The sequence below is a fragment of the Clupea harengus genome, chromosome 6, assembly GCF_900700415.2.
Source record: "Clupea harengus chromosome 6, Ch_v2.0.2, whole genome shotgun sequence".
In the NCBI taxonomy this organism is placed as follows: Eukaryota; Metazoa; Chordata; class Actinopteri; order Clupeiformes; family Clupeidae; genus Clupea; species Clupea harengus.
The window spans coordinates 9,057,299-9,070,295 of NC_045157.1; the positions used below are offsets into that span (position 1 = coordinate 9,057,299).

At 44.9% G+C, this 12,997-nt stretch overlaps 1 protein-coding gene across 1 annotated transcript in view; it reads left to right on the forward strand.

Moving 5' to 3' along the window:
- The first annotated feature begins 4,995 nt into the window (after positions 1-4,995).
- Positions 4,996-12,997, forward strand: part of glrbb (glycine receptor, beta b) — a 24,096-nt gene continuing 16,094 nt past the window's right edge. The window contains exons 1-4 of the mRNA XM_012834284.2: positions 4,996-5,342; positions 7,704-7,852; positions 9,916-10,022; positions 12,203-12,270. Of these exons, the coding sequence (XP_012689738.2) occupies positions 5,340-5,342; positions 7,704-7,852; positions 9,916-10,022; positions 12,203-12,270 (327 nt within the window). The 5' untranslated portion in view covers positions 4,996-5,339. The remainder of the gene's footprint in view (positions 5,343-7,703; positions 7,853-9,915; positions 10,023-12,202; positions 12,271-12,997) is intronic.

Genomic DNA, 12,997 nt, shown 5'->3' on the forward strand with positions numbered 1-12,997 from the left:
ACGCATCAGAGGAAAACGTAGCCTAACAGTTATTTCACACACATTAATAGCTATGCTTTAAGATGTTATAGTCAGAAGGATTTAAAGGAAACTTTTTTCCGTATATACTTTGTCATTATATTTCTTTTCACTACATCAGTGTGCCATTAGTCAAGAACCCGTTTTATTCCCATCCTCTTAATGAGTCACAATTTACACATTGTAACGGTCCCCTTATGGCAAATTACCGTTTAATCATCTGGACGTGAAATGTTTATGAGCTTGGCCGAGAAACGAGCCTGCCACTTGGCACACATTTATCCTCCGTTCGCTTTCCCAAGTTTGCTTTGCTATGCCGCTCGGTCTTTTCATCATCCTGTCGCTCATTTGTTTCATCATTCTGAAATGAGAACAATTACTAATACAATTGTAGAGGAATGTTGGAGAACGTCTCAATTTGTTATATCAAAGTGGTAGACAGTGCAGTCATAGCCCTGCCTGCTGGAACTAATTTCCGTGCCCCGGCTCTGCACGGCACCTTCTGGCAGCCGTTTCATGTGGGCACACTCATCTCCTCCTTGTCATTGGATTCCTACAGTGTTTCCCCTCGCTAAGCCAAGACAGACAAAACAAGTAGAACTGAACACACACACACACACACACACACACACATACTCTCTCTCTCTCTCTCCCTTTCTATTGCACACACACAGACTTTCTCATACGTGTACACACCCCAAGCACACCTACACACACACACACACACACACACACTACGCACACAGATCTGATTCAACCAGACATGATGCAACACCTCAGCAACTCTATTCTGAGAGACTTTAAACAAGAACCAGAATACATAAAACATGAAAAGTTTGTTGGTCTTTGTCTGTCTGTGTGTGTGTGTGTTTGTGTACTTGTACGTGTGTGTGTGTGTGTGTGTGTGTGTGTGTGTGTGTGTGTGTGTGTGTGTGTGTGTGTGTGTGTGTGTGTGTTTGTGTGCATGTACATGCTCTCAATCCTTTGGCATCAGCAGTCCAGAGTTGTGACTGAGGGTCTCTGTACAGTGACAGATGCTGTCCCTGTAATTACCTGTCCACATCCCGTGTCCCCTGGGACCCCGAGCCAGCGGCCCATGAAGAGGAGCTCATGTGCAGGGTGGCGGGGCTGCGAGGGGCCTGCGAGGGCCAACGAGGGCCAGCTCCTTTGTGCTAGAGGGAGTATCACATTCCACCCCCACAAGCTTACCGCAGATGTCAGCACCTTAGCCAGTGGAATCTCTCTTTCTCTCTCTCTCTCTCTCAATTTCTCTGTCACTGCTTTTCTATGCATCTCTTACTTTCTTTCATTCTCTATCTCCTTTTCTATGTGTCCGTCACCCACCTTCTCTCCCCCTCCTTCTCTGGGTAAGTGTGTCTGTCACTGTCTTTCTTTCTCTCCTTCTTTCTCTTCTTCTTTCTTTCTCTCCCTCCGTCTTCTGTGGTCTTTATGACTCTCCTCCCCCCTCTCCTCCGTCTGCTCTCTGCTTCTGACAGTGTGGTATGCCTCGGACAGCATCCACGGTGGTATTGTGAATCACTCAGACTTTGATTTAAGAGAAGAAGCACAATAAACTGAGGAAATTGAGTGTGTGTGTGATGGGTGGGGGGTGGGGGGAGTGGGGGTGGGGGGTCTCTCTGAGTGGGGGGCTTACCATGTCATGAAATCAGAGCCGAGGAGAGAGTGGAACGTGTCCAACAGGCATTTCACAAGTGCCAGAGAAACCACCACATTCTCAGGGAATCAGACTGACAGACAACACAGACGCTCCTTCACAGTCCCTCACACTCTTTCACAGGGGGTCCCCCAAAGTTCATGAAGGACCATTCTCTGCAGTGGTATGGTATGGGTCCCAGACTAAACTGTTTAATTGTCTCATCCAATTAGGCACGCGTTATACTGTAAGATCTCAGAACCGCAATCTTCACGTGACATTGAACCTTTATAACGCTTTCATTCTAATTCTCCTACTGATGTCGTCTTACTTACATCCTTCCTTTGAGAACTGATGAGTGTATTTTTATGTCTCAATAGGAAGACCATCCTGAGGGGGCTTCCCGTTTACAAACTCCCTCCCCTCCCTTCTTTCATCGTGTGCGTTGGAAAGGAAATCAGAACTCACACACACACAAGATGTTCAAGCTTCTTGTCAGATATCATACTGTATCTGATGGAAGTAAAGCATGGTCTCATTCCCTTTCTCTCCCAATCACACAATCACAACTGCATGGGAACAATTTCGATTGTTTTATCATACAGAAGTATTTCTGATTTGATGGACAAATTCAATCAAATCTAAAATTGAATCGGCTTCATGTTTACACATTTGTTTCTATATTGTGTTTTGCACTCTCCAGAAACATGGCCTTCTTTAATCACTGTACTATGCACGCCTTAATACGGCATGATACTGGAGCAACTATGAAACATAAAACTGTTGAGTTATTTAATACAAGACAACAAAAAGAAATGTTTCCGGAAAATCAATCATTTAGTTGCTCATGTGATATCAGGAACCACAGCAAGTAGTTCAGATACAGCAGTGCATTTGAAGGGTGGTGACTTAACATGGCATTCTGCCTTGAGACTAGAGACACCTGGTGGTACACCTTGACCCTACATTTAGCTATCTGTCATGTCCCACAACCTCCTAATTGTGTGAGTGTGTGTGTGTGTGTGTGTGTGTGTGTGTGTGTGTGTATGTGTTTGAAGAGTGAGTGTGTGTACATTTTACATGTGTGTGTGTTTGTGTATGCGTATGTGTAGCGTATATGTATGTATAACTGTGGGTTTGTGTGTGAGTGTGTTTGTAGGGACGTGTATTTCTATGTGTGTGTGTGTGTGTGTGTGTGGGCAAATGAGTGTGTTTGTGAGTGTTTGGTTATGTGCCATTCTGAAACTCATAACATGGGCCTGTATTAAAGTTGCGACGCTAAGCCCAGAGCGCTAAGTCATATTATCTCATCTCTTGGCCGCATCCCCGGGGGCTTTCACCTCTGCAGATCTCTGCCTATCGCTTCTCCCAACAGATAACAAAATAAAGCAGCTGATTGCCCATTGAAAGCCAACGGTCCCCCTCAGGGGAGAGCTAAGCTCTCTTTTCAGGGCAGCAAAGTGGTTCCTCCCGCTCTGTCACCACCGCCTCTCAGTGCGCTCAAGCGAGGAGTGTGTCAACACTGTTTGCTCGGACTGAGAGAGAGAGAGAGAGAGAGAGAGGGAGAGGGAGAGAGAGAGAGAGAGCACGACCGGGCGGATGCCAAACACAATACCAGACTGAATCTGCTGAAGCCCCCGTGGCATATTTTTGGATTCGCCCCGGCGTTGTCAGTCAGAGCGAGGGCCGCAAGCCAGACATTGAACATTAACCTGAGAACAAGGCATGCTTTGTCACAGCCGGGGTCACTGATTGATTGTAAGCATTGTAGTGGCGTGCTTGGACACGCGATTGTCAAACACGATTCAGCTGCATGGCTTTAATTGAATTTACTGTATGTATGTTCTCAGTATGTGTGTGTGTGTGTTTGTATGTGTGTGTGTGTCCCCTTAGCCGTCATTCCTGTAGCAGGATGGAGGGCCATCCTGGAGCCAAGTTTCTGCCAGAATGCGGGCTGGTATTGGATGTCGCTAGTGAACAATGCCTGAGTCATTAGGCCAAGGCTGCATACCAGGGTGGACTGTGGTGATTATGAGAAGTCGGCATTTTCATGCTCCTTTAAGGGCTGCACATTCCCTTCATATAGAGCCCAGATGAACCTCACTGCACAGCACAGCACAGCACTGCAGAGCAACCCCACAGATCTTTGTCTTTGGGAATGCATAAACACATGATGATGGATTCTGTCATGACATTTCTGTCCGGTATTTGACTCTCTCTATCTTTTTTTCTCTCGTTCTTTGTCTCTCCCTCTGTCTCTCTCGTTCAAATTAAAATTAAAATTACCATGGCCATAAAACATTGCCAGTGCAATAAATAGATTAAGCTTATGTACAATACAAAAAAAAAGTATAAAACAATATTTGAAAAATACTAAATTAATAATCTCTTTCTTTCCCTCTCTCTTTATCTCAATCCTCATCTCTTTTACTTTCTTCTTCCATCTCTCCTTCTTCTCATTTTGGTGAGCTTGATTTAATTTTATAAGTAGGGCCGTTGTATCACACACACACACACACACACACACACACTGAAGATATGACACAGTTCTCACAACCAACCCCTCAAAAGCCAGAATTTAAAGATTCTGAATCCCACCCGCAAAGACATACACACACGCACACGCTGCAAAGTACATATATCCACTCATGTACTCACCGAAATGTACACACACACACACACACACACACACACACACACACACACAGTCTAAACAGTCACACATCAGTAGTGTTAGCAGGTATCCTCAAATTACATGAATTGTCAAACAACCCAGTGAGTTGTTTTTTAATAGTGCTTTAATTAAATCGTTGGCCCTGTAATTACCATATACCTCAATGCAGAGCTGTGCAACTGTTGCAACAAAATACAGGGTTACAGCACACACACTTATCTTGGATGAGAAATGACAGGGACGAAAACGGGATGCAAATGAAACAGGAAGAAGGAGGAATCTAGCAGGAGGAGTGAAAGTCTTGCTATGGGAACTCTACTGATCCGTGGCAGAAAAGGCCTGGTTCTGTTCTCAAACACACCCATCTGTTAGAGAGAGAATGTATAAAAAGGGGGATTTTCTGATGATATTTGTCGCAAGACTACCAGGAGCGTCCATCAGTGATACAGCTTGACACTCGTTTCAGTGTTATTACTGATTCCGGCGGCTGCATTCGTGTCTTGCACTGATTTCATTGGTCCCCTTTTAATCTGTGAGTATTTTGAGAGAGAAAAAAGCTGTAGGACGTGATACTGGAGGCCTTGTGGACACAAACTGTGGCGTTAGCCAATTGCACTTACATAACCACCAAGGCGCTAGTGGTTCAGCAAGCGAGGAGTTGCGCTGAATTGATTCCATGAAGACCGCTACTGCGCATGTTGCATGACAGGTGCACACACGCAAGACTCCATCTTGAGCATCCTTAGTCAAGACAATTGGACATCCATGCATTCTGCCAAAAAAAGATTAAAACTCCGTCTATAGTGTAGGAATAGCAGTAAAACTGGCGGCGATGGAAAAACGGCATGTTGTTTACATCAGCTTTGACTGAGTGAAAGGTGGACAAGGAGGCGATACAGACCGCGTTTGGTCATGAAGGCTTTCTAACGACTCTTTGCACCGTCAGCTGTCTCCGATCGGTGTTGTGTTCAGTCATCGGTTTAACGGCAAAGAATGGTGAGTAAAAATCATTCATGTTCTTTAACCAAAAAAATAAATACGCTTTTTTCCCGCGAACCGTTCCGTGTGATGTGCATACGCTGGGCATACGCTGTCATGCGATGTTATTTCCCATTGCTTCGACCCAACCCCCCTCTCATCATGGTGGTCGCTGTTGCTCCGTTTCCCCATCTGCCGTCAAACCTGCCGCTGATGTTTATGCTCCGGGGGCATAGAGACGTCCCGTCCTCCCGGTTTTTCAGTCTGCCCTTTTGACAGCTGAACTCACTTGATGCTCGTTGCATCCACAGGTAGTGATGCCATAGCTACGGTTTTGCGTGTGGTGCTGTGGGAGGGGGTTTTGCAAAACATTACTCCGCGCTGGTCAGATCATTGCAATGCGCTGTTGGTGACAGCACGTCCTTAGGAGCCTTCTACATCTCCATCTCAGGCAGCGATGTCTTAACATCAGTGATCGAATCAATCTTAGCCCATTTAAAAGTGAATACCTTTTTACATGCAAGGCTGTAAACTAAACCATTCGATGGATCACCTATATTGACATGGTACACATGCCCAGACCGTTAGTTATTTCCTAGTAATGGTTGTCTACATGTCAGTGTATCTTTTCTGCTATAGTTTTGGAGCAACGTTTGTAAAAATTCAAGCAATATGTCTATTGACATGCAAATATTTATCCATATCGGACGCATTTAGAGGCCAACAAGCAGCCGTTGGAGGGATGGGTTAATCTGACGTGACATACATTTAAGCAAAAGCATTACATTTGCATATGTCTGAGGATGTATGCTCTGCTGGGAGTGGAACTTTGGCCTTAAGGGTGTCATTGGGACTGACACATGGCGATGCTCTTTGGCAGAGAGGCAGCAGGGTCGTATTTCTGGATGCTGATGTTTTAATGGAGACCTTTAAGATGTCAAGCTGCAGGCCTGCGCCAAGAGAAGGGAGTGTAAGGGGGGGCATCCATCCAAGAAATAGAAAGAGGAGGAATCTTTCATTCTTTTTCAATATTGTTATTTCATTTTTTCTATTTTTTTGTGCTTTCTTTTTCTCCGCTATATTTCTTATATTTCTTTTTTTGTCATCTGTCTCCCTTTTTCTCTCTGTCCTATACGCTGTGTGTGCATCCCTCTTTCTCTCTTCCCCTTACTATGTGTGTGTGTGTGTGTGTGTGTCCTCCTTCTCTATGCCCCTTTCTATCTTAGTATCTCTTCTGCAGGTTGTGTTAAAGGTTGTTAGTCATTAGCTTGCGGAATCTGCTAAATCAATAACAAAGCAGGCTGGCTTCCCCAAGCCAGGCCCGTCCTTGCGAGCGTGTGCGTGTGTGTGTGTGTGTGTGCGTGTGTGTGTGTGTGGCCGGCAGCCCATTTCTGCTCCAGACGATGAACAGCCAGCCAGAGGTGGCGGCCAAGGAGAATTACGGAGGCACACTTTAGAGCCGTCTAGACAGGGACCTGGCAGCGGCCCACGGAGGGGAATCCTCCCAGTAAATCGGGGGTTCCGTATCGGAATCACATCAATCCCTGGAGTGGTCCGACCACGTCACCTCATCATCAGCGTAGCTCAGGGTTCCCTCGGAAACGTCTCCAGGCCTCACGTTTCACTTACTTTAGGCTGGAAATATATTTTTCATCGAGGTTGAAAAAGGGAAGTGTTGTCTTGGAAATGAGGATTAGGTCAGTTGAGGCCTATAGGAGCTGTCTGGACGCTTGTGGAAGCTTCCAGAAACAGGACTGGGCCGTAAATCTAGGCCCGGCTCCTGATTGCCTGCCTGAGTCAGTCGTCTGAGAAGACATGCCAATGTCACTGGTACTGGCCAGCTGGAAAGAGTTTAATTATTGTTATTTACTGTACATTCATCTGTAAAAAGACACCATTGTCCAAATGATGTACACTATAGGTCACGTGTACATTTTTCATCAATATGCATGCCAAATTGTTGCTGCCAGTAACTGAATTTTTTGCAGGAATTCTCAAAAATGGCAGTTATGGTGGGGAAGGTGGGAGGGTTAATATGAGAAATGTGTGAATTTGTGAAAACAGAAGATCACAAAATCCTGGAGGGACTGGGTAAGCTACAGGACTAGTTTGGGTCCAGTGCTTCTCTGGTGAATTCTCTTCTCAATGCAATTGTACTCTTCACTATTCTCTTCTTCTACAGTCTGATTCTCTGCCCATCATCCTCTGCTCCATTTAATGCAATGCTAGTCCATTCTGTGCATTCAGGCATGCAATGCTAATCTGTGCTATCGCAATCTGCTCAAAACCAAGCTCTATTTTGGGACCATAGCCACTCTGTGTGGACACTAGATTTGATTTATTTGTTTGTCTGTTTGTTTGTTTGTTTGTTTGCTGTAGACACTGCGCCTGCGACCCTGCAGGATGAAGCTGCTGCTGAAGCTGGCTTTGGTGCTGCTGCTGTTGTGTGTGCGGATTGATGAAGGCTCCGCCAAAGAAAAAGGCTCGAAGAAGGGCAAGAACAAAGGACCGCAGGTCTTCTGCCCCTCGTAAGTAATGGCGATAAGACGACGGGTCTCATGAGACGGGTCACACATTCACAATTCAATTGTGTACTCAGCAGAGTGAATATATACGCTATGTTTCTGAGCGTCTTCATCTCTCGTCATCACATCATCATCATCATCATCAGCTGAACATCTCCAGACACAGTACTGGTCACGGGTGGATCTCCTGAAGGTTGCAGTAGCTTAAATACATTTCATTCTCAATTCGCAGACTTTTCATTTCTGGAGAGATTCTTTTCCTCAGTAAATTAAATAAATGATATCACGGTTTCTGTTGTTGCTACTTTAATTCAAAGACTGCTCCTCTACTCCATGGACTCGAGACACTCTATTTTTAAGGAAGGAGTGTTTATCAAATGGGACTTGAGCTCTGATCATGCTCCAGGACTCAGTCACATGTATTTGCAAAGCATTGAAGCTTAGTGTTTTGATGTTTGTGGATAGAGAGCCACAGTGGTTTTGTCACTGCTCTCATGCCAGACAACCCCTTATATAAAACATACTTACTGTACATCCTCCTGAGGACATCTGATGCCCTGGCAGAGCTACAATAGGTGGTCCTGCTGTACCTGATCCTCTTTGGAATATTTGGACGTTGTCATGGAAGACGATGCTTCATGATTCTCTTGCTGTCTGTAATCAGGAACTAGAGAGTTGGCACCATCCAGCTCTTTCAGTCAATAAAGCTTTGACTGAGACATCAGTCTGTGCCTGCCAATAACTTACATTATTGTAAGTGGAGGGAGAGGACTTGAAGTGGGTCAGTCTGGTGGAAGTTAGTAAAAGATGATCACCCGCAGCATTTTAGCTAATAAGTCTCCCTATGGCCTGCCATACCCATAGGCCATGTTATCCTGTCTAGTGGTCATCGTGATGTACCTCAAAAGTCATATAAGCTTGATACGTGGTCATGTGACCTTGCCCAGAGGTCATGTGATCTGGCATAGTGGCCATGTGATCTGAAGTGGTAGAGGTCATATGTTCTGAGAAGGAAGGAGTCTAAGTCTGCTTTGGCCTATTGGTCCTCCCCCAACTAGTACATATTGAACTGAATGCATGTAGAGTCTGCTACATGCTTTTATCACAGAGACTATTTGTACTGTTGGAGTGATGGGTGATCTCTTCACATCTCAGGAGGTGCAGGCAGAAAATAGTAAAAGTCCCAGTGGGGGTCTGACTTCAGGTGAGATTCACTTGTCATCTCCTCACTGCTGTGCCAGACGGACACAAATAAAACCCAGACTCAGACGCAACGGCATGTCTCGACTCTGCTTTTATGTGTTTGCACCCAGACACAGAGAGAGGGAGTGAGAGAGACAGAGATAGAGGGAGGGAGAGCGAGAGAGAGGGAGAAAGAAATAAAGAAAGAAAGAGGGAGAGAGAGACTGAAGAAAACAGGGAGGGAGAGAGAGATACTGAAGGACTTAACTTTTTACATTCCTGCACTTTTTTTCTTTTCTTATGTAAAATAGTATTTATTGTTACACTAAGTCTCTATTGCTTGTAGCTGGACTTTTCTCTCCCTTGTACGTCGCTTTGGACAAAAGAGTCTGCTAAATGACTAAATGTAAATGTAAAAGGAGACATGGAGGAAGAGAGAGATAGAGTCTTTTGAAAGACTCTTTGATTTAAGAATAAAATTTCACTTTAGTTTTGAGTTACTAATCCCTCCTATAGTTTGTGTGAGTTTAAGTAACGCTATAGAAAGCGTTCCCAGGGGGATGTGGTTCTAAACAAAGCTCAGATGGCCTGAAGTTAATAGAGTTTAGAGTCCTGCCAGCAGAGGCTGTTCCCAGACGCACGCACACACACTCACTCATGCATGCATACATCCACCCACCCACACACACACACACACACTCCTCCGTCTCCCAACACATTTACGCTGTGTTTAAAAAAGCACCTAATCAGAAACATAGGTCGTCTCTCTGCAGACCCACACCCATGTGTGCAGCGACGTTTTGGGATGGTTTGATGAGGCAGATGTTTATGTCCTGGAGGTTTTTAGCTCCTCATCTCTGTTCTCTGCTCGCTGGTCCCTGCAGGCAACTCACACCTGATGACTTGGCTCGCGTCCCTCCTAACACCACCAGCAACATCTTGAACAAGTTACTGATCACCTACGACCCACGCATCAGGCCCAACTTCAAAGGTAAGGGTTGGCTCTTCAGCCGCCATCACGCCTCCCTTCTCCGTCTGTCAGAATCTTGAACATCCTTACCCCACCCCTGTCTTCACACACACACACACACACACATACACACACACACACACACACACACACACACACACACACACACACACACACCTAATCTCATTAGTCAATCGTGAGACTATCTCAGCAGCCTCTAACAATAAGATGCCATATCCGTGTGTGATTCTTGAGTTAGCCTTATGCCAGTAGCTCTGGACCAAATCAAATGGAATAGCATGTTACCATCTCTCGTTCCCCCATTGATTATGTGGGCATGGTGGCATGATGGCCTGCCTTACGATCCCAAGCCCTGGCCCTCTTCCCCCCCTCCAAAGCCCAGTGCATGTGTGTGCTTGGCCCAGGTACTGGGTCTGATTTGTGATTCAATGCATAGCTGGCGGGCAAATATCTTCCTATACATACCACTTCATGTCTGGCATTTTCCCCTTAAAGCCGCGGTGAGCAGGCTGCTTTTTGATCATGAAATAAAAGACGTGAGCGGTACGAATGATGAAAGGGTGCCAACTGGTGCCCAGATTCTTTCCCCCCGGGCAGCCCTACCCACAGGACAGGTGCCCTTCCAGATCACGTTTCTGCACACTGTCTCGTCTGGGGAGGGGGGGGCGGTGTACTCAGACCCAGACTCAAACACCATACAGATGGACGGAATGTGGACGGAATGTGCTGCACGCTATACAGTGATCCTAGAACACATTAAAGTCAACATCCAGAGCAATGAAACATTAAACACAAAAAAATATTTCTATATGATGAAGTGAAGCTATCATTGTAACAGCTGAAGAAAGACATTCATCTACATGTTCTGTGTGTGTGTGTGTGTGTGTGTGTGTGTGACTGCAGATGTGTGTGAACATGGGCCTGGACTACATATACAGTATATGTGCCCTATATATATGTTTGTGTGTTTCTTGTGTTTGTGTGCTTGCAAACTATATACAGTATATATAGTTTGCAAGCATATACTGTATATACGTATATATATACAGTATATATATATATATGTGTGTGTGTGTGTGTGTGTGTGTGTGTGTGTGTGTGTGTGTGTGTGTGTGTGTGTGTGCCTGTGTGTTATTGCTCACCATAGGCTCCATCTGTGCCTCTACAAATATGTTTGTGTGTTTCTTGTGTTATGTGTGTGTGTGTGTGTTCCTGTGTGTCATTGCTCCCCATAGGCTCCATCTGTGCCCCTACACCCACTGTAGTCAGATGTAAGCTGAAGGCTTCCATTACAGTAGCCAGTCAGCCAACTCTAATCTCCAGAGCTGAGCTCCAGCCTAGGGTTTTATGGGCTCCACCGCTACTAATAACAAGCAACATGCTACTGCAGACTCAATTTTTCATCCGTGGCCCGATGAAGTGGGATAGTTTAGGGGGGGGCCTTTAGGTCGTCGTTAGTGAAATATGGGACAGAGTGGAGAGTTTCTGCAAAGCGGTTTACTGAGCATTGCGTCAATATCCAGGTTTTAAACACAGAGTGTGAAGTCATACATGCAATTACATCAGCTCCTACTACCATATATCGACCCCTCATTTTGGGCAATTTTGTAAATGCATATTAAATGCAGGAATTTAGGGAGAAATAAGGTCTTGGTACCAGCAGAGCATTTTGAATGATGGAAAAGGTGATTGATACACACAAGGGTGTTGCATGTTTTAATTGGAATAGGTCTGACTATTTCAATGAGTCTTAAGGACTTTGCATTTGTCCCATGGTAGATCCAAAATAGTTTTTTTTTGTAAGTTATTAAAGCAGCAATAAGGAGTTCTGTTCCAAAACCAGCACGCTAACTACCTAAAGGGCATGCAAAAACCTTGCAAACACCCCCAACAGCCCAGTTGACACTGATAGAGGCTTGCCAACACACTAACTGGTGCTGGCAATGTCATGCTGTGAAAGCTTTTCTTCCATTTTTGCAAGGTGATCCAGCCAGGAAACCAAGAACTACATAGTGCATATCCTGGATGGCTAGTGGGAAAGACACAGGCACAAAATGAATTTGAGGATGGTACCAAAACTAGTTGCCTATAAAACCATACCTCAAAAAGTGTCAAATTGTTGCATAGTGTTACTTTAATAAGCGAGTGAACACCTGCATGTTTTTCCTCTAACCCTGCAGGAATCCCGGTGGAGGACAAAGTCAACATCTTCATCAACAGCTTTGGGTCCATTCAGGAAACGACCATGGTGAGACCCCATCTCTTTCCCCTATCCAGTGTCTTCTCCATTCCTTTGCATTGAGCAGCTGAGATCATAGAGGAGAGGTCTTCATACTCTAGTCGATCAGATTCATACCTTAGATATTAGCATAGTGTGTTATCACTGACTAATCTAGAGTGACTCTTTCTGAAGGATGGAAGTGGATCTCTTAATTGCTTCTCTAAAAGCCCAGGGAAGGAGATTAAATTCAAGGTCATGCCGTCTCCTCAGTAACAGGTTTTAAAGATGTAGCCACTTTCTCCTTTCTCTCGTGACTCTGCTGCATATTGTGAAGTTCGGTAAAAAAGATGGTAAAAAGTACATATCGATCAAAAAACTGTCATTTTCCTCTATCAATGATTCAAGGGATTTTTGATTAGTAGAAATGTAATGTAATTGCCTAAGGAGCCATGAATATTGATGGCGATTTATCCCCTTCATAGCCAGCCACTACAGGGCTTGCTTCTGTTCCCCTTCAGACCAGGACCGCTCTGCAGAAATAAAATTGAAACAGGCTGTTGGGTTTTGGCTGTGACATCCATCTTCCTTAACAACCCTGTGGAATGTGAATGGCTGTGAATCAAGCAATAAGCCCAGCAACTTTCCCTCAATTTTCTGTCACGTCTTCCCTCCCTGTCCACAAAGAAGAAGAAGGGGGAAAAAAAACATCAATAACACTTCAAAGAGCTGAAACTATGTAAAAAACATCAGACAT